This window comes from Coniosporium apollinis (genome assembly GCF_000281105.1).
Source record: "Coniosporium apollinis CBS 100218 chromosome Unknown supercont1.42, whole genome shotgun sequence".
In the NCBI taxonomy this organism is placed as follows: Eukaryota; Fungi; Ascomycota; class Dothideomycetes; genus Coniosporium; species Coniosporium apollinis.
In genome coordinates, this window is record NW_006913304.1 from 86,326 (window position 1) to 110,763 (window position 24,438).

The 24,438-nt window shown below is 54.9% G+C and overlaps 9 protein-coding genes across 9 annotated transcripts; 6 read left to right on the forward strand and 3 right to left on the reverse strand.

The window, feature by feature from the left end:
* Positions 1–93: 93 nt before the first annotated feature.
* W97_07588 (uncharacterized protein) lies at positions 94–2,002 on the reverse strand (the record flags this gene model as incomplete). The annotated part of the gene is made up of 2 exons (XM_007785457.1): positions 94–968; positions 1,021–2,002. 2 exons carry the CDS (start codon positions 2,000–2,002, stop codon positions 94–96), a joined length of 1,857 nt encoding a protein of 618 aa, XP_007783647.1.
* Positions 2,003–2,487: 485 nt separating this feature from the next.
* Positions 2,488–5,190, forward strand: W97_07589 (elongation factor EF-G; the record flags this gene model as incomplete). The annotated part of the gene is made up of 2 exons (XM_007785458.1): positions 2,488–2,524; positions 2,687–5,190. The coding sequence occupies 2 exons, from the start codon at positions 2,488–2,490 to the stop codon at positions 5,188–5,190; spliced, it is 2,541 nt and encodes an 846-aa protein (XP_007783648.1).
* A 288-nt stretch (positions 5,191–5,478) lies between these two features.
* W97_07590 (uncharacterized protein) lies at positions 5,479–6,554 on the forward strand (the record flags this gene model as incomplete). Its single annotated transcript, XM_007785459.1, has 3 exons — positions 5,479–5,802; positions 5,874–6,284; positions 6,345–6,554. 3 exons carry the CDS (start codon positions 5,479–5,481, stop codon positions 6,552–6,554), a joined length of 945 nt encoding a protein of 314 aa, XP_007783649.1.
* A 926-nt stretch (positions 6,555–7,480) lies between these two features.
* On the forward strand, positions 7,481–9,154 carry W97_07591 (homoserine O-acetyltransferase; the record flags this gene model as incomplete). The annotated part of the gene is made up of 2 exons (XM_007785460.1): positions 7,481–7,547; positions 7,620–9,154. 2 exons carry the CDS (start codon positions 7,481–7,483, stop codon positions 9,152–9,154), a joined length of 1,602 nt encoding a protein of 533 aa, XP_007783650.1.
* Positions 9,155–10,544: 1,390 nt separating this feature from the next.
* W97_07592 (uncharacterized protein) lies at positions 10,545–11,728 on the forward strand (the record flags this gene model as incomplete). The annotated part of the gene is made up of 4 exons (XM_007785461.1): positions 10,545–10,611; positions 10,666–10,713; positions 10,774–10,823; positions 10,928–11,728. The coding sequence occupies 4 exons, from the start codon at positions 10,545–10,547 to the stop codon at positions 11,726–11,728; spliced, it is 966 nt and encodes a 321-aa protein (XP_007783651.1).
* A 391-nt stretch (positions 11,729–12,119) lies between these two features.
* On the reverse strand, positions 12,120–13,283 carry W97_07593 (uncharacterized protein; the record flags this gene model as incomplete). Its single annotated transcript, XM_007785462.1, has 3 exons — positions 12,120–12,512; positions 12,590–13,203; positions 13,265–13,283. The coding sequence occupies 3 exons, from the start codon at positions 13,281–13,283 to the stop codon at positions 12,120–12,122; spliced, it is 1,026 nt and encodes a 341-aa protein (XP_007783652.1).
* Positions 13,284–14,406: 1,123 nt separating this feature from the next.
* Positions 14,407–17,646, reverse strand: W97_07594 (uncharacterized protein; the record flags this gene model as incomplete). Its single annotated transcript, XM_007785463.1, has 4 exons — positions 14,407–16,952; positions 17,009–17,227; positions 17,281–17,352; positions 17,406–17,646. The coding sequence occupies 4 exons, from the start codon at positions 17,644–17,646 to the stop codon at positions 14,407–14,409; spliced, it is 3,078 nt and encodes a 1,025-aa protein (XP_007783653.1).
* A 2,439-nt stretch (positions 17,647–20,085) lies between these two features.
* Positions 20,086–21,134, forward strand: W97_07595 (uncharacterized protein; the record flags this gene model as incomplete). Its single annotated transcript, XM_007785464.1, has 6 exons — positions 20,086–20,110; positions 20,161–20,176; positions 20,236–20,321; positions 20,429–20,567; positions 20,673–20,957; positions 21,056–21,134. 6 exons carry the CDS (start codon positions 20,086–20,088, stop codon positions 21,132–21,134), a joined length of 630 nt encoding a protein of 209 aa, XP_007783654.1.
* Positions 21,135–21,711: 577 nt separating this feature from the next.
* W97_07596 (uncharacterized protein) lies at positions 21,712–24,107 on the forward strand (the record flags this gene model as incomplete). Its single annotated transcript, XM_007785465.1, has 3 exons — positions 21,712–22,430; positions 22,517–23,092; positions 23,147–24,107. The coding sequence occupies 3 exons, from the start codon at positions 21,712–21,714 to the stop codon at positions 24,105–24,107; spliced, it is 2,256 nt and encodes a 751-aa protein (XP_007783655.1).
* Between the last annotated feature and the right edge of the window lie 331 nt (positions 24,108–24,438).

Sequence of the window (24,438 nt, forward strand, 5' to 3'; positions counted from 1 at the left end):
AGTCTGCTCAATGCTGTCGCGTATCCCCGTCAATCTGCCAGCCACAAAGGCCATAAACTGTTCGCCAACCCGCTTGATCGCCTACTGCCCATTCTAGAAAGTGGTCGTAGCCAACCTCGACGCCGCATTCCTGGCATCCACCCTATCGTCATCCTCCTCCGCCACCCCGCCTAAACTCCCCGCCCCGCTAACCGCCCTCTTCCTTCCCTTCGCACCTCCATCTCCCTCTCCTTCTTCTTCCTCAGGCAGCGTTGGGGCCACGAAACTGCCACTGATACTCCTATTCAGCCCATCCGGCCGCCTCGGAACCCCACTCCACGCATCGCCCTTCGGCCCCTGTGAGCTCGCCAGGCTAGCACGCCGCTGTGCGGGATGCGCCTCCCGTCCCAGCCTCGACAGGCCACCGCTCGCATCTATGGCGCGGATGTCCGGCCGCACGCTTTCCAAGATGGCAAGGGTGCGGCGCTCGGCCTCGATCTCACGGACCACATACTCGCGGATGGCGTTGCGCAGGTCGGCAGACGTCCGCGCGAACCACTTCCTGCGCTCCTGAACGAGGTTGGAGGTGACGCGCTCGGCTTTCTGCTTGAGGTACGTTTCGTGGGACTTTGCTTCGTCGAGGGCGGAGATGGCCTCGTTGACTTTGTCGTGCTTGACCGAGGAGGAAGCTTTTAGTCTATCGGCCGCAGAGAGCTTTGCGCGCGTTGCGGATTGGGCTTGTAGCAACTCGCGGAGGAGGATGTGTCGGTTCGTGAGGGTCTCTTTAACGATGAAGGCGTCGGAGGAGTGGTATTGGAGGGGGTCGCCGAGGGTGGTGGCTTCGGCTGTGCCTTGTGCCGCATGGTAGTCGCCGGTTGCTTGAATCACTTTGCCGAGCTTGCGGTATGCGGTGCTAAGGCCTGGGTGTGTTTCCTGAGCGTGCATGGTAGCAAGTTTGACGCCTAAGTCGGATTCGGCGAGACCGAGACCTGCGGCCAGGTTAGCTAGGGTTGCTCATGCACAGGTGATGTGTTGCTGGACCTCTCCTAGCCTTCACAACCTTGTCCACCTTCTGCCCTGCCTCCATTGTGCCCAGGTAGAAGCGCTTGACGATGGGCCGAGCTTCCTGTAACTCTGGAGTGTCGTCCGGCGGCGGCGCAAACTGCTTGATGACCTTCCGCCGTACGCCCGTTGCCGGCTGCTTACGTCTCACCACAGGACTGTACCCAAAATCACTCTCGACGAAAAAGACCATCTCCTCGTCCCGCATCAGGACCTCGTTCCCACAGACACTGTTCAACCAGCGCTGTATCGCCGCCTTCACCCTCGCCTCGTCCTCGTCGGTCCCGACACCCGCCGAAGTCACCGGTGGCGGCACAGCAGGCACAAAGGCTTCCGGATTAGCCGATATAAGATGGTCGGCGAGCTTGACGAACTCGGAGTGTAGCCGCCTGACGTCACGGAATTGGGTGGTTCGGAATTTGGGGAGGTTAGTCTGTTTAGTGGATGAGTTTCTCAGTATCATGTACTTCATCGACGCGATGTTCAGGTGCCGTACATATACATCAAATCTCAGGATCGGGTCCTTGCGCCCTGTCCGCTCCAGGCCGGTGACTTTGGCTGACAGCCGGTACTGCGGGATGTTCTGGCGCGGCCGTTGAGGGGGATGGTAGCGCTGCGGCTCATGGCGGTGGCTGTCTGAGCCGTATGGTGACTGTTGTTGTTGTTGGTACTGTTGCTGGTTGTACCGCTGCTGCAGGGGAGAGTCTGGCTGGTTGATTTGAGCGGTAGATTCTCGCTGCCTGTGCTCCGCGTCGCCGTTCTCTCCTACGCCTGCAGTCGTGCCGCTCTCCGATAGCGGTTCGCGCTCTTGCCTAGGTTCGCTTTCCGAGTACGGCGACTGAGGGGGTAGCGGAGACGGTGGTATATCGCTCGTTCGCGGACCATAGCTGGGTCGGTTGCGTTGAGGGGAGGTCGCCCAGGGCGATGAGCCGTCCTGGTGCTCTACAGCAGAGTAATCCATGTTGTTCGCTCAATGTGTGTACGGCTCTACGGAGACCGAAGTGGGCTGTTAGTAGACTGGAGGCTGGCTGTCATGCTGCGTGAACGGTTGCTTGCAACGGAGAGGGCAGCTTGAACCGTCGTGTTCGCTAAACATCACGATTTCCCTTTTGGGCAAGCTCCCAAGGTCCATCAGACTTCAGACGCCTCCTGCTTCTCAAACACCGCCGCCATTATTTCCACATCTGAGAGACGTCGGGGATGCGAGTTGGAGCGGCATGGCGAGCCTGTCATCTACGGTTCCACGTAGCAGCCGGTAAAAGGTCGATATCCGTTTCCGCACGCCTCAACAATGTCCCTGGAACCGGGGTCCCTCCTTCGCAAGGAGACCTATCGAGAACTCGCAATATCGGCATAATAGCGCATATCGATGCGGTGAGTAAAACACAAGTCACTCTCTGGCTAGCGTCTCATCTCGTCCAGGGCAAAACTACCACCACGGAGCGTATGCTCTACTACAGCGGATACACTCGCAGAATAGGAGGTAAGCGTAGTGTTTCTATCAGGTAGCTTCTCAAAATGTTCCGCCGTATCTTCTTTCGCACCGCAGTCTTTGTCTCCGTTCATAGTCACTTGTGTCAAGAGTCACACGATCTCTCAGCTTAGTTCCATCCTTCCATCGCAGTCCACTAATCTTATTCTAAAGATGTCGACGAAGGGTCTACTGTTACGGACTTCCTACCCGCAGAGAGGGCACGTGGCATTACAATACAGTCAGCAGCCATCACCTTCCATTGGCCTACACCAGTAGATCAGCCAGTCCCGCAGCAGATCTCCAAGCCGACGAAGAAATTCAATAATTCTGTAGAGGCTCCACCTCTGGCAAGGTCATCAATACCGCACAATATAAATCTCATAGACACTCCAGGCCATGCGGACTTCACCTTTGAGGTTGTGCGCTCGCTCCGGATCCTGGATGGCGCTGTGTGTATCCTTGATGGGGTTGCCGGTGTAGAAGCGCAGACAGAGAAGGTCTGGACGCAGGCTAACCATTATCGGATACCGAGGATCATCTACGTCAACAAGCTCGACCGCGATGGCGCAGCTTTCGGTCGTACGGTGAGGGAGATCGGAGTTCGCCTGCATTGCTGGCCTGCTGTCTGCCAAGTCCCTTGGTGGCAAGACGGTAACGGCAAGCTAGTTGGTGTAGGCGATGCCGTCGGGCTGAGGGCTTTAAGATGGCAGGAGGGCGGTGATGGTAAGACTGTGCAGGTTCTCTCCCGAAAGGAACTTTCCGCAGAGAACCCGAAGCTGGTAGGAGAAATCAAGAAGGCCAGAGTTGCCCTTGTCGAGCTTCTGAGCGAGCATGACGATGAAATGGTGGAGAAGTTCCTCGAATACGGCGAAGACCACCTAGCCATCCCTGCATCGGACATCACAGAATCTCTCCGCAAGTGCGTGCTACAGTATCCGCAGAGGATTGTACCAGTGTTTGCTGGAGCCAGTTTCCGTAACATCGGCGTGCAGCCCCTTCTTGATGCTGTAGTAGATCTCCTGCCGTCACCAGAGGAGCGTCCGGACCCTGAAGTACGTGTCGGATCCTCACATGGTGGACTCCAAGATCTTCTTTCAGGCAGGATCTCACTTGCGCAAGAAGTTGCTGAGACACCAGCGAAGGGTAAGAACGCTGTCGCAGGCCGGCCTGATAAGAGCACTGTCATGCTGCAAAATCTCGAGGCCTGTGCTCTCGCGTTCAAAGTCGTCAACGATGCCCGTCGAGGAGTCCTTGTTTATGTCAGAGTGTATTCGGGATCCCTTGCACGTAACGCGGCTTTGTACAACACGAACCTCCATGTAACTGAAAGGGCGCCTCGGTTGTTGAAGATGTACGCTTCCGATGCTGTTGAGATACCAGCTATACCTGCCGGCCAGATTGGTGTCATCGTTGGACTGAAGCACGCCAGGACGGGCGACACGCTGATCTCCTACACTGGGGTCAATCCGAAGGTTGGTCCGCCGGCGCCTATCAACAGCCTTCAGCTTCGACCTATCAACGTCCCACCACCAGTGTTCTTTACGAGTGTGGAACCGAACAGTCTTGCCGAGGAAAAGCACTTATCGGAGACGCTAGCCATTTTGTTGCGAGAAGACCCTAGCTTGAACGTGTCACTCGACCCAGAGAGCGGTCAGACACATCTGGCTGGTATGGGTGAGCTTCATCTGGAGATCGCTCGGGACAGACTCATCAACGACTTCAAAACCAAGGCTGCAACAGGTGCTATTGAGATCAGCTATCGCGAAGCGATACTCTCAGCCACTTCGCTACATACCGAGCTGGTGAACCGGGAAGTGGCGGGCAAACCATCCCATGCATCCTGTACCGCCTCCGTCTCGCCCACAGATGTGTCCGCCTCAGAGGCGAGCGATCATCCATACGAGACCATCGTGCAACTGGACACCAATCAGTTGATTATACATCATCCCACACTGACCCGGTCTGGATTGCCGGTTTCTTCGGAGCAGCCCCCGCTCCCTGTGACCCTACCGTTTACAGCAGTTATCGCGGCTTTGACCAGCGGCGTATCGGCAGCTCTAGCGCGTGGGCCAGCTCACCGTTATCCCATTCATTCTGCTCAGGTTAATATCTCCTTTGATCACACTAGAGACGTCTTCGCGGACACAACGCCAGCGGCACTGTCCAACGCAGCCCGCCTAGCCGTCCAAGCGGCGCTCAAAGCAGCTTCGGTAAATGGAGGTTCCGTGCTTATGGAGCCGGTAATGATGGTTACGATTGCTGTTCCAGAAGGCGACCTGGGAAGTGTGGTCCAAGACATCAGCTCTGCAAGAGGTGGTCAAGTACTGTCCCTCGACGGGGATACAGCTGCTGAGGACTCCGAGTCGGATGGCTCTAGTCCCCCAGGCGTGGAAGACTTCCGAATCGTCAACCCCAAGAACATATATGCTCCGCCTGATCCTTTTGAAGGAAACATGTCGGACGATCATGCATACCACGATTTTGGTGCGGGAGCGGGCAAGCAACGCCAGATCACCGCACGCGTACCGTTAAAGGAGATGATAGGGTACCTTAAGCACTTGCGGTCGCTGACTGGTGGACGTGGTACATTTGTTATGACGGTGGATAGGTTCGAGCGGATGAGCGCGCAGCGCCAGAAAGCAGTGCTAAATGAGATGAGCGGAGGTTTTGCATAACGTGTATGGTAACCCGGTAAATCCTACCCTTCTTTCGGTGCAGATGAATTCAGTTTCACGCGCTACCGTTGCCACGGGTTACGCTACGCCCGTTGCTTCACAGGCTGCTACAAGCTTGGTCTGATATCCCGGTGTGTCGCCAGTATATATTCTCTCACATTCTCTCGACACTACAGAGTTATCATCGCTTCGTCTGCTCTTTCCCTCAGCTCCATCGTTGTCCACGCTTTTCAGGTTGATTCAACACTCGACATACACAGCGAATCGAGTACAAGCACCACCAGCAAAATGTCTTCAGACAACTATGTCCAACCTCATGCCTGTCCCAAGCTAGCCCTGCTACTTACCGAATACGCTATTGCGACATCCATCGCATCACACCTTACTACCAAGGACTTGCTCAATCTCTCTCGCACCTCAAAGCACGTCCACCAGCACCTTGGCGAGGATATGAGGAACTTCCGTGTTATCGCGCAGTATACGCTCTGTGATGGCAAGGCTGTCCTCGATCGAAAGCAGGCACGTGGCCACTACATAAAGCATCCCGAAAACCTGCAATGCCAGGGCGCGGAGGGCAAGCTGTGCTCAAGCTGTGGCGTCAAGGTCTGCAATGTCAGTACAAAGCCCTTTCCGTTTCAAACTTCCATTCAACGTAGCCCGCCAGTAGTAACACAAAGACAAAGGAATGCCGGTTCCACATCCTCTACCGCACCAACTACGGTACACCGAACTCCGATGGCTCGGCCAGCGCAGCCGATGCCGACAACGATGATGATGACAGCGACGAAGTGACGGCCGAGTCGACTCTGGCGCAATACGAGCACGATGCCAATGGCGCGGCCTTCCGCTGCAACGAGCGGCGCCTACAGCCCGACATGGCAGACAGGAAGCAGTATCAATGCGAGAACTGTACTTCTCTTAGCGGAGAACGCAAGAGCCATCTCTGCAGGTGCACCCCAAAATCCCAGTTCCTCGACCGCTGGGTCTGCCGCCCCTGCCAGCTTGCTGAGCGGAAGAACGGTGTGGCCGGCAAGAAGATGTACAAACTCCCGCCGAACAAGTGGACCGTCAACGAATCCAATAGGTATAGGCTTGTAAGCTACGTCGACTCCTTGTTTCGGTTTGGGGTGTGGGATTGACAGACTGAATAACAGGCAAACCCGTGCACGTGCGGAAAGGAGCTTGGCACAGCCGGTTTTCACGTCTTCTGCGCGTGGTGCAAGAGCAAAGTCTACGATGCGCTTATCGACGGAGACAGATCTGCTCGTAACGACGGGCCGGAAGATGAGACGGGGTTCGCCTGGACGGAAGACGACCTTGCCGCTACAAAGTCACGGTGCGCAAAGCCTAACGATTTGGCTTAGGTATCTCGGTGGATTAGATCGTTCCTTTGCAATAGCGGCTCCGAGTTTTCACGTTCAACGGTTGTTTGTGCGTCACTCGCAATGGTGCTGTGGTCCAGGACAAAGCATACTTGTAAGATACAGATAACTTGATCAGATTGATGGGCGCGGTACAAGGCTATAGGAACGGAATTTCCTGAACTTACTTTCTCATCATCTATTCCACAATGGCACGCGGATGAAAAAGATTGCCGGACTCTAAAAACGATCAATTGCCTACTACAGGCCACACTGATGTAGCAGATGGATCTTCGGGCATGGGGCAGCGCAATAAGTGTGTTCAAGCTACAGCTAGAGACGGAATGGCGGCAGTAAATGTCTTTAGAAACGTGGTAAACTTAATCAACTTTGGTGATTTGGGAGTGAATCGGGAGTGCGGCGATTGGCAAGTCCGGCAATTTCTGTTACCCGCGTGAATAGGAACCGTTGCACATCTTATGTTGCCATTCTCGGAAGGTTTAAGGGTCGTTCAAAAGGCCGTTGCCGCATCGTAGACGCTATCGCTGTGAAGACCAAGTCACTACTGAGCTGGATCTGAGATCTTATTGAGGGTGGAAGACCAGATCAGTCCCATGCGACAGAGACTGTAAGCTGTTTAGCAGTGTAATACTCCCGCGCATCCATCACGTAAACACGTTTTGAGCTGGGAACTGCGTTTGGATCATCCACCGTAACGTTCGCAACCAAGGTAGCTTTCTATGCGGCAATGGCTTTTTTAACTGACCCCTGGTTGTTCCTTCAAGGGACTTCTCCCGGATAATCATCCGGCCCGTAAAGAGCACGTCATCCCTCGGCATCAGCGATGAATTTGGAAAGAGTCAACCGTGAGTCGTGCCTGTCAGGCTTGCAATGGCTCAAACACCTACTGGACATTGTCGCGAGAGAGGATGACCGTCGAAACGAATGGCGCAGACCATCTAGCTGAGCAGCCGTCCAACGGGGCGCAGCGTTACAGTACGTACACTGAGCAAAATGGCTCAAATCTGGTGGAACGTTGTGCAGAGCACGGCTAACTCTCTGGTGTAGGGAGATTAGCATCGCAGCCCGAGAACCCCTTTGCTCGCCTAATACCAGACCAAACTACCGCCGTTATCCCCTCCTTCACCCTCGAATCCGGTGTCACTCTCTACAATGTGCCTGTCGCCTACAAGACCTATGGCTCGCTTTCGCCTCAAGGAGACAATGCTATGGTTATATGCCATGCCTTGACCGGTAGCGCAGATGTGGGCGACTGGTGGGGTCCGCTGCTGGGAGGGCCTGGCAAGGCGTTCGATGTCTCGAGGTTCTTCGTCGTCTGCGTCAACAGCCTTGGAAGCCCGTACGGCAGCGCCAGTCCAGTGACGGCCAAAGATGGCGATCCAGCGAAGGGCCTGTACGGGCCGGAGTTCCCCTTGACCACCGTCCGGGATGATGTGAACATCTTCAAGCTGATTCTCGATGAACTGGGCGTCCGTCAAATCGCCGCAGTGATTGGAGGGTCTATGGGCGGCATGCTTGTCCTAGAGTTTGCATACTTTGGAACGGACTATGTTAGGTCCATCATCCCGATTGCAACTTCGGCACGCTACAGCGCCTGGGGCATTAGTTGGGGCGAGGCGCAAAGGCAGAGCATCTACAGCGACCCGAAGTACGACGACGGCTATTACTCCTTCGGCGATCCTCCATCGACCGGCTTAGGAGCGGCTCGCATGTCAGCACTCCTTACCTATCGCAGCCGGGACTCTTTCGAGAGCCGCTTTGGCCGGAACACACCCGATCCTTCGCGTCGACAGAATATTAACGGCATTCAACGCCCCTCCTCCGCTGGTCACGAACACTTTGCAATCCACAACGAAGGCCACAAGAACGCTGGCTCGCCGCGTAACTCCCGCACGAACAGCACGGCCGATCTTCAGAAGTCAGCCGCACAGAGCACCAAGCCAGCTTCACCATCCCTCAATACCGACCCCGAGTTTCACGGGTCCAATACACTCCCCGCAAGCTCTCCCTCCCTGGCACCGCCCATATCCAGAACAACGTCGACCCTGACGGGCGCAACCAAGCGCACGCCAACCTACTTCTCCGCGCAGTCCTACCTCCGTTACCAAGGCGAGAAATTCATCAAACGCTTCGACGCCAACTGCTACATCGCCATCACGCGCAAGCTCGACACGCACGACGTGTCCCGCGGACGGACCGACGGGGACGTTCCCGACTCCCCCTCATCCAGTTCGTCCGTACCTGCGCTAAAGTCGGCCTTGGCGCAGATAGAGCAGCCGTGCCTCATCCTCGGCATCCAGAGCGACGGGCTGTTCACGTTTGCCGAGCAGGAAGAGCTCGCGGCCGCGATCCCGAACAGCGTACTCAAGACCATCGATAGCCCCGAAGGCCACGACGCGTTCCTGCTTGAGTTCGAGCAGGTCAATGCGCATCTGCTGCAGTTCATGAACGAGGTGCTACCAGATTTGATGGCGAGGACGCCGACAGAGATAGGGAGCGCGGGGGAGCAGGATGGGGAGCTGGGCGTCACGAAGAGCAGCACGTTTGGGGAGGCGGAGGTGGAGGATATTACTGCTTGGTGAGTGCTGTGATGTGTTTGAATGTCATGGCACGCGCGTGAGTATAGATATCATCCGTTTCTCTTCTCTCGCAGGCACCGTTTGGCAAGAGCAGGACTCAGATCTGGGGTACTCGATCAGACGTTTTTGTTGACTGGCATAGGGGTTGAGGCCGGCGGAATGGCTTTGGTAACGGGCTGACGGAAGCTTGGAGGAGGGTTCGTCTGCACTCGTCAATGGCCGGCAGGATTTATGTGGCTTCGGCAGTGGGTGATGGCGCGCAGAATTAGCTAAGCATTTGTTGGGCGTTGTATAAGTTACGTATGGCTGCAAGTACAGTGGTCAGTCGTATATCATGCTGGAAGATGAGGATGGCGATGCTAAGGTGAACTTTTAGATACGTTGAGTACTTCACAAGACCAACAGTGATTGAACAGCATCTTACATAGCTGCGCAAAGGAATGGCGTGATCTGACGGAGATGTATCTCGAGCAGCACGATTCATCAACTTCTCACCGTTTCAGATGGTTTTGAGTGTAATGAATGTACACGTGACCCAAGCCGGAGTCGCATTGTGACTGTTCCGAGAAATCTCGAGATTGGCGGAGAGAAGCGGAATGTGGCGCCAAGCGCTTGCCCGTGTCAATCTTCCAACCCCGCGTCTTCGGCTCGTTCCCCACGTGCAAGAGCCTGATCTGCCATGTGCGACGTCATCCTCGGCAATCCTCAAAATATTCCTGCAGCACATGCAAAAACGCGTCGAGTTGGGATTGTGCTTTAACGACAACAATTGAGAGTACAACAACGAGCAGGCATGGTCACAGCCACCGGTGAGGCAGGGGCGATAAACATCCGGCACGACCAGACTCGGCAGCCGCATATCGGGTTCTCAGCAAAGGGCCCAGCGATGGCTCCCGGCTAACGCGCCCCGAACCAAAGGCCTCCGCTCGTCCAGCCCGCCAGCTAGCCATCTGGGCGAGTGCGAGGCCGCGATTCAGAGCCGCCAGCCTGATGGGCGAGAGGCCAATCCGGTCCTGCGTCAACTTTAATCCTTTCGAAGAGCTGTGGCCGGCTTTCGCTCCTCGTGCCCCTCGCCGATCCAGCCTTTACGCAATGCGCCGAGGTCTGGGGGAGCTGCCTCACTGCTCGGCCCCAGCTGGACAATATGACTAGCTGTGCGCCGGCACGTTTAGGGGTGTCCCTCACTTTCCTGTTTTCCTCTAACAGCTCAATTCCGTTTACTCTACTCTCACGTTTCTGGTTGCTTCAGTCTCTGCGCCCATTATAGCTATCCGTGTTGTCGTCTGATCACGCTCCCGCACCAACACCCTCGCCGCGGAGCCTGAAGCAGTCCGGCGCGTCGGTTTGGGCCTACGAGCGTGCTCTGGCTAGTGACGCCAGCCAAACAAACACAATGTCTGCAAAAAATGTAAAGGGACCTGGCGGCAAGCAGCCTGCGTCCGCGGCGACCAACCTCATCGGTATGCGTGGTGCCTGCTCCCTGTGAGAATAAAGCGCTGATAGTTACCGTACAGCTGGCGGTGGGGCAGGTATGATGGAAGCGCTCGTGTGCCATCCCCTGGGTAAGCAGCCCCCGTCATATCTTCTTCCCCGCTCGGAAAGATGCTAACTGGGCCCTCCAGATACGATCAAAGTCCGCATGCAGCTCTCCCGGAGAGCACGAATGCCAGGCGTCAGTTCTCCCCGCTCCCCCAAATGCTCCCTACAAGAACTCCCGCCCATCCAGAAGCCCCAGACCCACCTCCAGCAAACGTCACTCCTCTAACCGCCCTACAGGCCAAACGCCGCGGCTTCCTAACCACGGGCATCGAGATCGTCAAGCGCGAGACGCCCCTCGGCCTCTACAAAGGCCTGGGCGCGGTGATGACCGGCATCGTGCCCAAAATGGCGATCCGCTTCACATCCTACGAGTGGTACAAACAAGCCTTGGCAGCCCGGTCCGGCGAGATAACCGGCAAAGCCAACTTCCTCGCCGGACTCGCGGCCGGTGTCACCGAAGCCGTGGCCGTGGTGACGCCCATGGAGGTCGTGAAGATCAGGCTGCAGGCCCAGCACCACAGCATGGCGGACCCGCTCGATGTTCCAAAGTACAGGAATGCCGCGCACGCGCTGTACACCGTGGTGAAAGAAGAAGGCGTCGGCGCGCTGTACCGCGGCGTCAGTCTGACGGCCCTGCGCCAGGGCAGCAACCAGGCCGTCAACTTCACCGCGTACACGGAGTTCCGGGCCTGGCTGCAGGACTACCAGGGTAAGTCGGACCTGCCGGGCTACCAGACCATGTTCATCGGGCTGGTCTCCGGCGCCATGGGCCCGCTCAGTAACGCGCCCATCGACACGATCAAGACGCGCTTGCAGAAGACGCCGGCGGAGCCGGGCCAGACGGCTATTGGACGCATAGTGACGATCAGCAGAGACATGTGGAAGCAGGAGGGGAGTAGGAGCTTCTATAAGGGAATCACGCCAAGAATCATGAGGGTCGCGCCGGGTCAGGCGGTCACGTTCACGGTGTACGAATACCTGAAGACGATTCTGGAGAAAGGCAGGGAGATGTTGCCCGGTGGGCAGTATGAGGAGTAGAGCTGCGCGGCTTGCGAGTTTGTTGATGGTAAGATGAGGCATCCCTCTTTTGACGGGGTGGTGCCTTTTGTATGGGGCGGAAAATCGTTATTTGTTCCTGCATACGGTTCGGTTCTCGTGGGCCAGGCGCTTGGTGTGCTTCGTTATCAGGTAGTCTATGTCTTGTTCACTCTTTCTCTATGCCGCGCTTGGACTACGGCTGGGCGATTGGATTGCCAGAGTGCTGCTTCAATCCGGATGGTCAATAAACCAGCTGCCACTCCACGAGCCAGCCGCAAGCCAGCCGTCACATCATTATTTAGATGCGGCGATCCTACACCGACGAGCTCTCAACGTTCAATCCTCTCGTCAAGCCCCCCACCAGCCCTCAAAGCACGCCCCCAGCGCCTTCTCAGCGCCTCCCCGGCCTCTTCGGCCTCGCAAACCCACTCTTGACCTCCTCCTTCGGCCTAAACTCCGCCTCGATACTCTCCGCACTAATCTCCTCCGGCTCGCTCGCCTCTAGCTTCCGCGCGATCGGGAGACCCCAATCCCTCTCGGCTAGCACTGTCACGGCGTTCTTGGTCAAGGCGTAGATCATGCGGTCTTTGATCTTGAAGGAGGGCGGGCAGGTGTAGATGAAGAGGATGGGTTGGGTGGATGTGGAAGAGGAGGAGGAGGAGGGATCGGAGTGGCGGTAGAAGGAATAGCGGGGCTCGGTGGAGGAGATGGAGGAGCTGAGGGAGGAGGGGGAGGCGGTGGTGGTGGAGTCGAGATGGAGCGTTTCGGTTGGGATGTCGATTTTCTGTTCCGTCGCGTTAGCTGGAAGAACCACGACACCGTTCTCTTGCATCTCGTAGGCGCCCTAGGAGAAAGACCTACCAACACGACCAGATTATCCCCGTCCCCCTCTTCCCCAAGCCCCCTCACAGCCTCTTCAACCCCGTCCCCGACATTAACCGTCAAATGCCCGCCCCCAACCCTCTTCCTCCCGCCCGTGCCCCCCGCCTCCCGCGCCTCCGCCTCTTTAATCCCCTCCAGATTCCTCTCCTCCTCCGTCAACGGCCGCTCCGCATTCCCATGCGCCTCATGTCTCTTCCAGCCCGCCTCGCTCAGCTCCTCGGCCTCAGTAACGAAGAGGCTCTCGCCGAAGTTCTCGGAGCCGAGCTCGCGGAGGAGGGTTTGGCGCGTGGAAGCAAAGAGGGTTTTTTGGCGGACCGGCGCACGGTCGGGGATGTATGCTATGGCGACAAAGCCGCCTGTAGCTGAGGAGGAGGGAGACGAGGTGGTGCTGAGGGATCTGCGGAGCAGAATATAGAGCGCGGCGTCGGGTTTGAGATGCGGGGCGAGATTTGCCAGGTCGGCGGTAAAGTTGGAGGACGTGGAAGGAATGGTCCTAACGGGGACGAGGGCCTCGTCGGATATGCTTGCTAGGAGGCCGCGCTGGGTGGGCGTGGAGAGGAGGGTTTGGAAGGCGGTGTGGAGTTCTTGGGAGGCTGCAGTAGTGGTTATTTAATTGGGGATCTCATATTGAGGGACGAGATGGATGGAACAGACCTGTTATGCCGGACTGCATCTTGTTGTTGGGTGGTGTGTTGTTGGTATAGTGTGTTACGGAGATGCGTTGTATACGAAGTGGGGTGTTGTTGACAATGGTAGGGCATCCGCAGTTGCATGTGCCTGAGCTGCCAGATGAGGTTTGATATACTTTAAACAGCCGAACAAAGTATTGTACACCACGCACTTTCGGGCTGTATCACGCCGTTAGCAGTAGGGGGTGAATTGCCGACATCCATCGCTGTGCTTTTCGAACAGCTTAATTGCCGAGCACTTTAGCAGCTGAGAGCATTGGCTATTAAGCTCGTCTCGAAACAAACGAAGTCTCCCACCTCCGAGATCTTTGGCTGCCAGGTTCATTCTGAACCGAAGAGAACCTCCCGCGTCCGAGTCGACCCTGCTGGAGGTAAATCGCGGTTCGGAGGGCGTGGCACTACTTCGAAACGCGTAATGAAAGACGACGGTACACAAGGTGTTCTTTTTTAGCTACGCTCTTTCGGTTACTTACGCACACGTTGTTACAACCTCCAGCCATCACTTTTGTTCCTTCGACTTCCCAGAGCTCGCCCTGAGCCATCTATCTTATGTTACACATGCCAGTGGGTACTCGATGAGGGCACAAACGGCTCAAACTCCTGCCCTGCCGCGCTGAAATGCAAATAAGAGAAAGCCGCAAAAGAGAGCATGACAAATAACCAAGGCTGTTCGCCTTTGAAAGGATGATAGAGCTGTACGGGGTCCCGTTGCGCCGAGGGAAAGTAGAAACTGATAACGCCAAACCATTTTCTATGCTGTGACCATCCAACACCTTCTTTCCTGGTCCACACTTGCGCCGTGGAATGATAGATCGTCCGTTCCGGAAAAAACCATGACGTGTCTGGCTTGCTGATGATTGCTTTTGGTGAAATGTGTCCGTATTGGACCTTCTACTCTACGAAACTGGAGTTCCCTATTGTGCCGGTCGTGGCTGGTGTCGCCTCTATAGCCGCTGTCTTCTGATTCGCAGTCAGCTCGACGCCCGTCAGGCCTCGGCATACTCCCAGACCAGGGCGTAGTGCATTGGCGCTTTTGCCGTATTGGCCAAGACACGAGCTCGACACCACAATGATGCAGCTTCAACCCCGGACGATCCGAAGAGCTATTCAGCCGCCCTTGCGTTCAGCTTCGTTAGTTGGCATCGTCTGGCCCCGTGGCTTGATCTCTGCTGCACTCTTATTTGCCCCCGACGATGCGTGCTTCCGTCCACCTTTTCTGCCAGCCTTTGGTTTCTCCCAGCCATTGACATGCGAAGCTGCGGACGCGTTGTCTTTGCTCGGCTTGTCACCAGATAGAGGCCAACCTTTACTCGGCTGATTGGATTGCGAGGCGGCGTCTTGGTCTTTCAGCGGTATTGTCGGAAATGGCTTGGTTCCAATCCCGTTCGGCATGTTACTGTGTAGGTCAGGCCCGTTCATAGGACGTTCGGTGCTTGCTTCGAATTTCCTGTTCGCCGTAGGTGGTGGCGTTCGAGTTTCAATAACTGGTGAGAGCAGAGGCATGTTCGTTGACGGGCTGTCATGTGATGCTGTCACCGAGCTCTTCGAAAGGTCCAGGGGCTTTGGGTATGTTTCCCGCAATGAATCCGCCGGCCACCCAGGTTGGTGATGCGACTTAGGAGACAAATTCTCTTGGTATCGAGAGCTATCTTCCTCGGCTCCGGATGGAGCGCCTAGCGGGAGAGCCTCTGTCAAAGCCGGGAACCGATCGCGATGCCCAACGGAGGAAAGGATTTCCGGCTGGATTGCTTTGATTGGGCTGTAGCCAATAGCTTCATTCCTGACATCCAGGGTCGGTATCTGTCGAAACACGGAATCACCATTGACAGGAGGCTGCTGTGTTGACCCTACAAGGTTATGACTGTGCGAATCTTCTTGCAGGGAGGATTGAGATGCGTGATCACCCAAAGCCAGGGCATCAAAGCTCTCACTGATGCTGCCAATGTCTCGTGACTGCGCAGATACCCAAGGAGAGGAGCCATTAGCGATCGCAAGACCCTGTGGTTGCCTCGGCTGGACGGAGTCTGCTCGAACGCTTCGTGGTAACGCCGGTGGCGGCAACGGTGCAGAGGAATTGTCCGTCGAGTAGTATCGAGAATGTCCTAGTGGAGACGGAGATCTTGATATTCTCCTTGGAGACTCGCCCATCAAAGACTGTCCTCTGTCAGGACTGAGCCTATGCCGGCGTGCTGCATGTTCCCTATAAGGAGGGATTTGCGGCACTGCAAACTGATGGAACGGCGGACGAGCTCGAGAGGAGTTGTCAATTAAATAGCCAACATACTCCCGTGGCATACCATAGTCACCAACTGGGCTACCGACGGGGTAGTTGGAAGCCGCATTCTGTGCCATGTCTACGTTGCTCTGAACCGCATGAGCTTCCTGATAAGACCCTGCGGTAGGGTAACCAGCCATGACAGTCGAATCGTACACCGGTACCGATGGGTATCCCTCAGCAACGAGATGGCCGATGACCGTGCGCGCGGGCTGTGACTGAGATCTAACAGAGGCGGAGGGGGATTCAGTAGCCATTGACGGGCGATGCGGCACTCTTCGAAGAGGCACACTAGCGGCTATTGCCGGCGACGACGGATTTGTCCTAACACCTTCTCGAGATGATGACTCTGATGTTGACTGTGCTTGCTCGAAGACTGCCGGATAATGGTAAAGAAACCCAGGTACCAGTGGCGCGGTTGCAGGGGGATTGTCTAAAGCATGAAGGCCAGCGTGGCCGTTCAGGTACGGTGTCTTCTGCGGCGAGCCGTTTGTCGTGTTGCTATGCCATGCCAGTCCCTGTGAGGCAACTTGAGCATGAGCCTGTGTATGAGCGAGTAGCTGCGCCTTCTGCCTCTCCAAGAGCTGGTACTGCTGGTACAGTTGATTATGGATGTCCCCACGAGCAAAATACTCGGAGCCAAGTAGAGAAATGGGTGGGCTTTGTGGGTTCGAGTATGGAGGATTTGGATATCGAGGGTTCCCGAAAGAGGCTCCACTGGATGCTCGCCGGAAGCCATGATTGTGCTTCTGATTGAAATTGCTTTTGCCGCCTCTTGAACCGCCCCCCGAACGGCCCTCCCTTGTTGGCAAATCGCTTTGGAGCAACACTGGTTTCGCTGCTTGCACTGGTTTGATAAAGGTAACCTTTTCCTGTGGAGGAAATTGGTATTGCTCGCAGCAAGCGTCAAGTTGACCTCCGTCGGCTAACAGTGAGAACGCGCGCCGTATCTCAAGATGGATCCCACGAGAAGCAGTCTCATCAGCGGAGTTGCCGAGGTTTCTTGAGGTGTTAAAGGGCTCCTCAACGCAGATGCGGTTGCGAGCCTCCTTAGTCAGACTGTTGATGTCCCAACCTTTCTCTTGCCTTGTAAGCAGTCTACCGTGCCTGACAGACACCACTGAAGCACCATAGTCGATCTCGTGGCCGTACCTCCGGAAAAAGTGGAAAAGCAGCTGCCCCAAGGTCTCGGTGTTTGCGCTTCCGATACCACGCAAGGCATCTAGGTCGTCGGCAAAGTCCGAACTTTGTCCGGTTCCGTTTACGGATCGATGATCTAGTATCTGGTGGAGTGCAGGTAGGATTGGAGGTTCACGAGTCTGAAGAAAGTTCAAGATCATGCATATCCAGGTGTAAGAACTTAGCGTTCCGCCAAATGCTGCGGTGAACATTGATCAGCGGCGAGCGATTAAACTCTACTAGAGGCTGACATACCTGCATCATTCAGAATCCTCCGACTCGTCCAGTATTTGATGATCATAGCCAATGGCCGCACCCTCTCGTCTATCTGTACATATGTTTTAATCATACGCGTGTTTTCCAGTGCAAGTGTGTTGTTGACGTTCATATCGCATGCAAGCCTGAGCTCGGGGTCCCATATCCTCACTATTGGAACTTTGGCAGAGGGCACGCATACGACCTTCTCCATGCCATCTGTACCTGGGTCAGTACTGTTGACCGCCGGGTTCGAAGCGGCGTCCACTCACGTTTAGCGAGTGCCTCAGCTAGCATGTGCACGGTTTCAAGCTTCTTCATCGGCGTTTGAATGCAAACGTCGACTGGCAATGTGCGTCAGCATCCATTGTAGGCAGTATAGCCATGTGAAACCCACCATCAGAATCGCTTGTGCAGAGCATGTTGCCAGAAGATCCAAAAACGTGGACTTGGAAGTCGGTCCCTGGCCACTCTTCCCGCAGGATACGCTCCAGCTTTTTGACGAATTTCCTTCTTCTTACATCACTTTCAGGCGAAGGTAGCAGCCGATCGTACAGCTCTCGCATATCATCACTGAGCTTGCTCTCCTCGGCCGGTTCAAGTGCTGCCTTTGGTTCTTCCCCCTCTCTTTCCAGCATCTCCGTGCCAATATCGTATGGGATGCGCCGTCTGCCGAACGCTGCTGAAGTTTCAAATCTGCATCCACCACGTGGCCGTAACGAGGGCAGTACACCGTTGGCTTCGGATGATACAGAGCGTGGTGAGTGGCTTCCAAGGCCATTATGGGGTGAAGGTGACCTGGAGCGGTATTGAAAGTCTCTGGCAAGCTGGACTGGTGTGGATGGCACGGAGTTCGAGTGGTGAGAGACTAATACAGGTCGTGAAGAGAGCGGCTGCCCCAAGCGTTCATACTGCTTTCCTGCCATGTTCGCGATGTTCCTCAGCGTCACCGACGGCTTGTCATTCGTAACGCTTTGCGCAACTCGCCTATTCCCATCGAATGTTTGTCGCGTTTGTCGCCACTCGGTGTATGATTTCTTTGCGGGTTTAATATCCGGCTCGAACGCCTGTAACACGTCTCTCTGCTGTGAAGACACCGTGACGGCTGTTCCTAACGTATGCGAAATGTCTTCTGGGTGGCGCCAGTAGCCTTGAGAGGGTGGCAGAAGCGGTTGGTGGACTGTGGAATCCGTTGGAGTGAGTCTGCGGGCGGAGACTTGACAGCTGACTGTCGCTACAAGTTGCTGTGATGGCGCTGAGCTGCTGCACTGTCGCTTTAGACCCGGTCCGAACGAGCCTGTGAGTAGTCGGTAAGAATATGCTGAGGTCTTTTCAGGCCGTTGGGAATCGCTCATACGAGCCTCCAGCGGTCAAAGGTACTGCGGGATAGCGATGGTATGGGGGAGAACCACGGGCGGTAATCGCAGGAAATCGTCGTGTCTTTCGCAAGTCGGACCTATTCGTGCCTCCTACTGGTGAGAAGAGGCGTAATGGAACCGTTGGTTGTAGTGTGCTGTAAGAAATGTGCGCGGCGAATGCTGGTTCAGGTGCGAAGTGATCTCCCGCTCTCAGGAACAGGGACGGATTGACAACGGCCACATCCAGGTCAAGGCGGGGGACAAGCGCGAAACAATGCACTTCTGAATGATGCAACGACTTGCTTCTGCGACTACCGGACAGCAAGACATTGCTCGAATAGGAGACTACAACGGGCCAGCTGTGGTATGCGGCGAGGACACAGCAGATGGGCAGCGACGATCCTGTGGGCGTCTCCTACTCCCAGCACCAGCCCGACACAACAAAGCCGCGTCTCAAACAAGTCAAGAAATTCTGTATGGGGCTCAATCATTACCAAACTCAGACTAGCATCACAGGGGGAAGGCATAGTATTATCTCCTCACAGTCATCGATACACACGACCTTTTTCCTTCGAAGATGAATCCAAACAGGCCGGTGCGCCATAATTCCCTCAGAAATGGGGGATCACGACGCACCCCGAAAGCCCATCCCCAGCCGGGACTCCTCAAGCAGTACCCGAACGAGTCCGTCGCTTATACTGTTCCACAGAGTGGACCTGATTCCCTGAGGAGTAGCTGACATACGCCGCAGCTGGACAGACGGGGGGCTGAACCATCCATGCCAGCTGAGGTCGAGCACCGCCAGCACCCAAGAACAAGACGTTGAGTGGTCTCACTTTGCTGAGTGGCTTTGTACCGTCGTGCTCACCAACAGTTAGACTAAGGTTAAACTACGGTCAAACACTGCTGTCACTTGCTGTAGCCCTAGATACACAGCTTTCAAGATGCCGGCCTGGAGCACTCTCGTTCTAGGCATGCTCGTTAGAATCTGTTACTGCTGTTTTCTCGTATAGCCAGTCTCATACCCGGCTTAGGGTTAGCTTACTAGGTTTATGCCGGCAAGTGTCAAAAGGCTGTCGCCGGGTCTTGATTGAGCTGGCTACCTTTCTTTAGCTTGCTTTCTCTTACACTTGTCATCTTTCCCAATGCCTCGTGCGTCATGTGCGATGATTCTGCAGTCTAGTCTCATCACTCGAGCCAAGCGGACCGTTTTCTTAGCTTCGTTGAAATGCACAATACACAATGGGATTGTGCGCTGACCCGTCATTCAATGAGTACGAACTTTCCTATGGGCCTACTTCCAGTAATTCAGCACTACGACGCGCTATTCTCTACGAGCTGCGAGGCTCGACTTCCCTTAAGAGTTGTCCGAGATTTTGAAATGGCTCTACGGCAATCCTGCGGGGCCGCCACGGGTTCATGCAGGTAGGCACAGAAAGGCGGGCGGTAGGATTGCCGCCTACACAAAAATTGTGCCCTTTGCTATTCAATCATCGGACATGTTGTGCAGGCGTATGTAGATAGTCTATGTGGCTGTCGTTTGGAGGCTGAAAAAACGAGACATGGAAGCCCGCCCTACCCGCGTGCCAAGGACGATCGACCCCGCGGTCCAACGGCTCCATCCGAGGCTCTCGTCAACACCGGAGGGCCTGACAACGTTGAACCTCTCGAGTGTTGCATATATTTGAGATACATCAGTTCATAACTACTACAGTCACCATGGCGAAGCCGATGCGCCGACTCAGTGGGTCATTCTGATGTCTTAAATGTCCGCTTGCTCACCTATACATATAGTGAACCCCGCGCTCTTGTATGATGTCCTGCATACCTACCAACAGGGTGTTTAACAGACGCTCATACTGTAACAAGCATATGCGACTTGCAAGAAAAGTTTCGGCCCGCAATCTACGAATATCCCAAAGTCATAGCGACTACGCAGAAGATGCTCAAAGCCTGTATGTGAGCCTACCGATGCGCTTCGCGACCACACCGAACGCACCTGTAGAAGCATATACGGCCCAATTATCCATCCAAGCAGGGTCTAACTAATCTCGCACTCTAGGCAAGATCCTCAATATCCCTGTTTTTGCAACAACTCAGAACAAGTCCCGACTCGGCGAAACCTGCGAAGAGCTCGGCCTCGACAGCCCCGATGGCATTTCCACCAAAGTCCACGCCGACAAGACAGCGTTCTCCATGTGGTATGGCCGTTGATATGCCCTCCTCACAGCCAATAATCTGAGCAACCACCTGCCGGTCCGTTCGTTTCGCCTTGCAGCTACGCTGACCATTCCTCATTATACCAGGACACCCGAGGTCCGAAAAGCGTTCGCCGATCTCCCACCCACCACACCACCGACGGCGAAGCGCGAGTGCATAATCGTTGGCATCGAGTCCCACATCTGCGTCACACAAACAACACTGGACCTACTGCGTGAGGGTCACAAGGTCTACGTTCTAGCGGATGGTGTAAGCAGTTGCAACAGAGAAGAGGTGCCGATTGCGCTGGCTAGGCTGCGGGCGGAAGGCGCGGTCGTGACGACAAGCGAGAGCTGGATGTATGAGTGCATGGGAGACGCCGGGATTCAAGAGTACGTAACCTATAAACCCTCCTTAGAGGCGGAAGTTGGATTGCGGCTTTTGTATGGATGGAAGCTGGCGAACTAGCGCTAATGCTTCGATTGTCTAGATTCAAGGAGATCGCCAAGTTGGTAAAGGAGACGAAGGATAGTACGCAGCAGTCGCTGCAGACGCTGTGCAAAATATGAATGTAAATGCTTAGCAATGGAGCCGCGATCCTGCAGCAAAACTCAATCAAGCAAATGTAAACAGTGTCGCATCGCTAGCTGCAGGGGCCAAACCCTAATGATGAAGAAGGTGCTCTCGAACGTCAATAGGTTGAAGCCCTATGGCGTCCTGATCAACGAGCGCTTTTATCAATATTCCGTGTTCTATAATATTATTTGTTTATATACCCGTGAAAACAATCACAATTTCCCGGCGAATAAGCAAGCAAAGAAATGATTGTCTTCACGAATTCATAATTATGGCTGCTGTGTAAAACATGAAAGGCGAACGAATCCCCACGTTCAATACCGAAACCCCTTTGGCATGCGTAAATGAACCGGCGTCTGTATCTGCTGTCAGTGTGAGATTGTTCTCCAGCGCAATTATGGCGTGTTATAAATATTAAGGCCTTTCCTGCAGTGAGGCTAGATCTGTGGTGGCGCTCTTGGCCGCAATTGCTGACCTCGAAATACGATGTCTCCGCATTCAAATGTCAGCCGATACCAACCCGTCTGAGAATCGTGAGTTATTCAGCTGCGTATAGCAAGCCATTGAATCATGGATCCTATTACTGTACTAGGTCTCATCGCTACCATCGGGGACATCGTTACTATTATCTACGACTATGGCAGCGCCGTTAAAGGTGCAGGCAACGACATCGCTAGCCTGTCCAAGGAGCTATTCGCTCTGCGTGGAGTCCTGGAACACATTAAAGCGCAAGAAAAAGCCGTGATGAAGAGCTCCGATGGAGATTCTACGGGAGCGTCCGCTCAACTTTTCGGATCGAAAGAGTTCAAGAGCATGCTCCGGTATACCAATGACATCCTGCAGGAGCTGCTTTGCACCCTCGAGATCCCAAAAGGGAAACTCAAGAAGGCCATACACAAGCTGAGCTGGCCCTTCACAAAAGAAGATGTGGACACGCAAGTCGCCAGCCTCGAGCGGGTCAAGACATGGTTTATTCTGGCAATGATGACCGACAGCCTGTCAGTGACCCAGAAGATTTTCACGGAAGTCTCACAAATCGCCAAGGCCATCAAGGAAGAGCATAAAGATCGGCATCAGTCGAAAAACGATGCGGCCAAGCAGGAAGTGCTTCGCTGGTTGGCTCCTGTTAATCCAGAGGCGCTTCACCACAAGGCATGTAAAGCTCGGCAGCCTGGTACGGGCCAGTGGTTCCTTCAAGGACCGCTGGTTACTTGGCAGAATGCACCCGCCGGCCGTAACCCTCTTGTGTGGTTGAAGGGAAAGTCAGGGGCAGGCAAAACTACTCTCATGTGAGCCATTCTTCTCTGCCCGGGTGACTATGCTGGAATCGGCCGTGGGGAGCCGCTGACCGAGGTGACTGACCGACTGGGTACAGTGCCCATGCTATTGAGAACATCATATCTAAGAAAGGCGACGACCCATCAGCTGGTATTGCGTACTTCTACTGCGCCTTCGACAATGCGGATTCGCAACAGCCGGCAAGCGTTCTCGGTGCGCTGGCAGCGCAACTTGCAGCTAAGAACCCGGCTATGCTTGAGGAATTCCGGTTGCTGTATGAGAGAGAGAAGGGGCTGGACTCCTCCAAGAAGCCGGAGATGGCCGAGCTCGAGGCAGTGACCGTCAAGCATCTCGCCGCTTTCTCGTCCATTTTTCTGTTCATTGATGCGCTGAACGAGAGCGCGCACTGCAACACCTTGATCCATCTGCTATTGAGGTTGCTAAAATCAGTGAAGAACCTGCACATTCTAGTGTCGAGCACTGTAGTAGCCGAGACCACTCCAGCTGCGCATTATCCTGACATGACTGAAATAGACATGAAGTTTGATGCGGTCAAAGAAGACGTCAAAGTGTTTACGGAAGCAAGGTTGAAAGAAGATCCCATGCTGGCTGGCCTTAGCGACAAGCTGAAAGCTGACATCAGGAAAGTGATCATTGACCGGGCTTCTGGCTCGTAAGTCTACTCTATAGCGCCTGTCACTTCGAAAGGCAAGTTGACATTGAACAGGTTCCGCTTCGCTCGCATGCAAATAGACCACCTGAGTAGCCAAAGGACCGGCAGACTCATTCGGGAAGCACTACAGCAGATGCCTGTAGACCTCAACAGCACCTATGTAAGCATGCTGAAGAGAATCTCGCCGGCCGACCGTGTCATGGCCCGAAGAGCTCTGCTCTGGCTGTCCTTCTCATCGCGGCCCCTTTACCTGTCCGAGCTTTGTGAAGCGGTAGTGCTCGAAAAGGACGACACAACGCTTGACAGCGATAGCCGACTCCAGCAGCCTCATCTTGTACTCGAAATCTGCAAGGGCCTTGCGGATTACAACTTAGAGACTCGTCAAGTCACGCTTGCGCACTCATCCATCAAAACATTTCTCACGTCCGAAGCAATTCGCACCTCGGAGGCAAGTTTCTACACGCTCAACCCGCAATGGGAGAATCAAACCATTATGCGAAAATGTCTCGGATACCTCCTCTTTACAGACTTTAGGAACGGCGAGAGTCGAGCTGATCCCCGAACCGGTGTGTATTGGCATGAATTTCCTCTGCTTAGCTATGCGACAGTATACTGGCTCCGTCACGTCAGCCGCGAGAAGATCGGAGCGCGCGATTGGGAGCTCATCTCGCGCTTCTTCGACACCAGGAAGCTACCTAACGGCGGCAACTACGCCTGCTGGCTCCAACATCTACTCCAGAGCCATGATCCGAAAATTGCTGAGCGGACGGAACCGCTCTACTATGCTGCGTCATACGGCTGCCTGCCGCTCGTGAAGAAGCTGGTCGAAACGAATAGCAAGTTGGATATTAACGCGAGAGGCGGTCGGTTCGGTGATACGCCGCTACATATAGCCTTGTATCGCAAACACTACGATGTCGCCAAATTCCTCCAACAGGCTGGAGCGGATCCCCGACCGCCTGGGCCTATATTGTTAAGTCTGCTACAGAAGGGCAAGGGCGGAAAGACGGCATAGTTCTGCTGTAGCTTTCTGAAGAATGACGACAGTCAACTCTGTGTCATTGAGGTTAGCCAGCTAGCGATTCAGGCGCATCCGGACGTGTGGTGGAATGGGAGGAGAATATCGTCCTCGTCGTTACTCCAGCTGATGACGACTGCTCCACCTTTCTCTATCCAGCGTTCGATATCGACCAAGCGAACTGCCCGATGTCGGGACTGGCATGCAGAAAGTGTTTCCGGGATAATTTCCGGTTGGCTTAGACTTCCGGCCCAGTTCTCTTCATGGACAGAGAAGCGGAGGCTTTCCGAAACCTTGAACTTCGCGTCTTTCTGTAGGATCCACATCC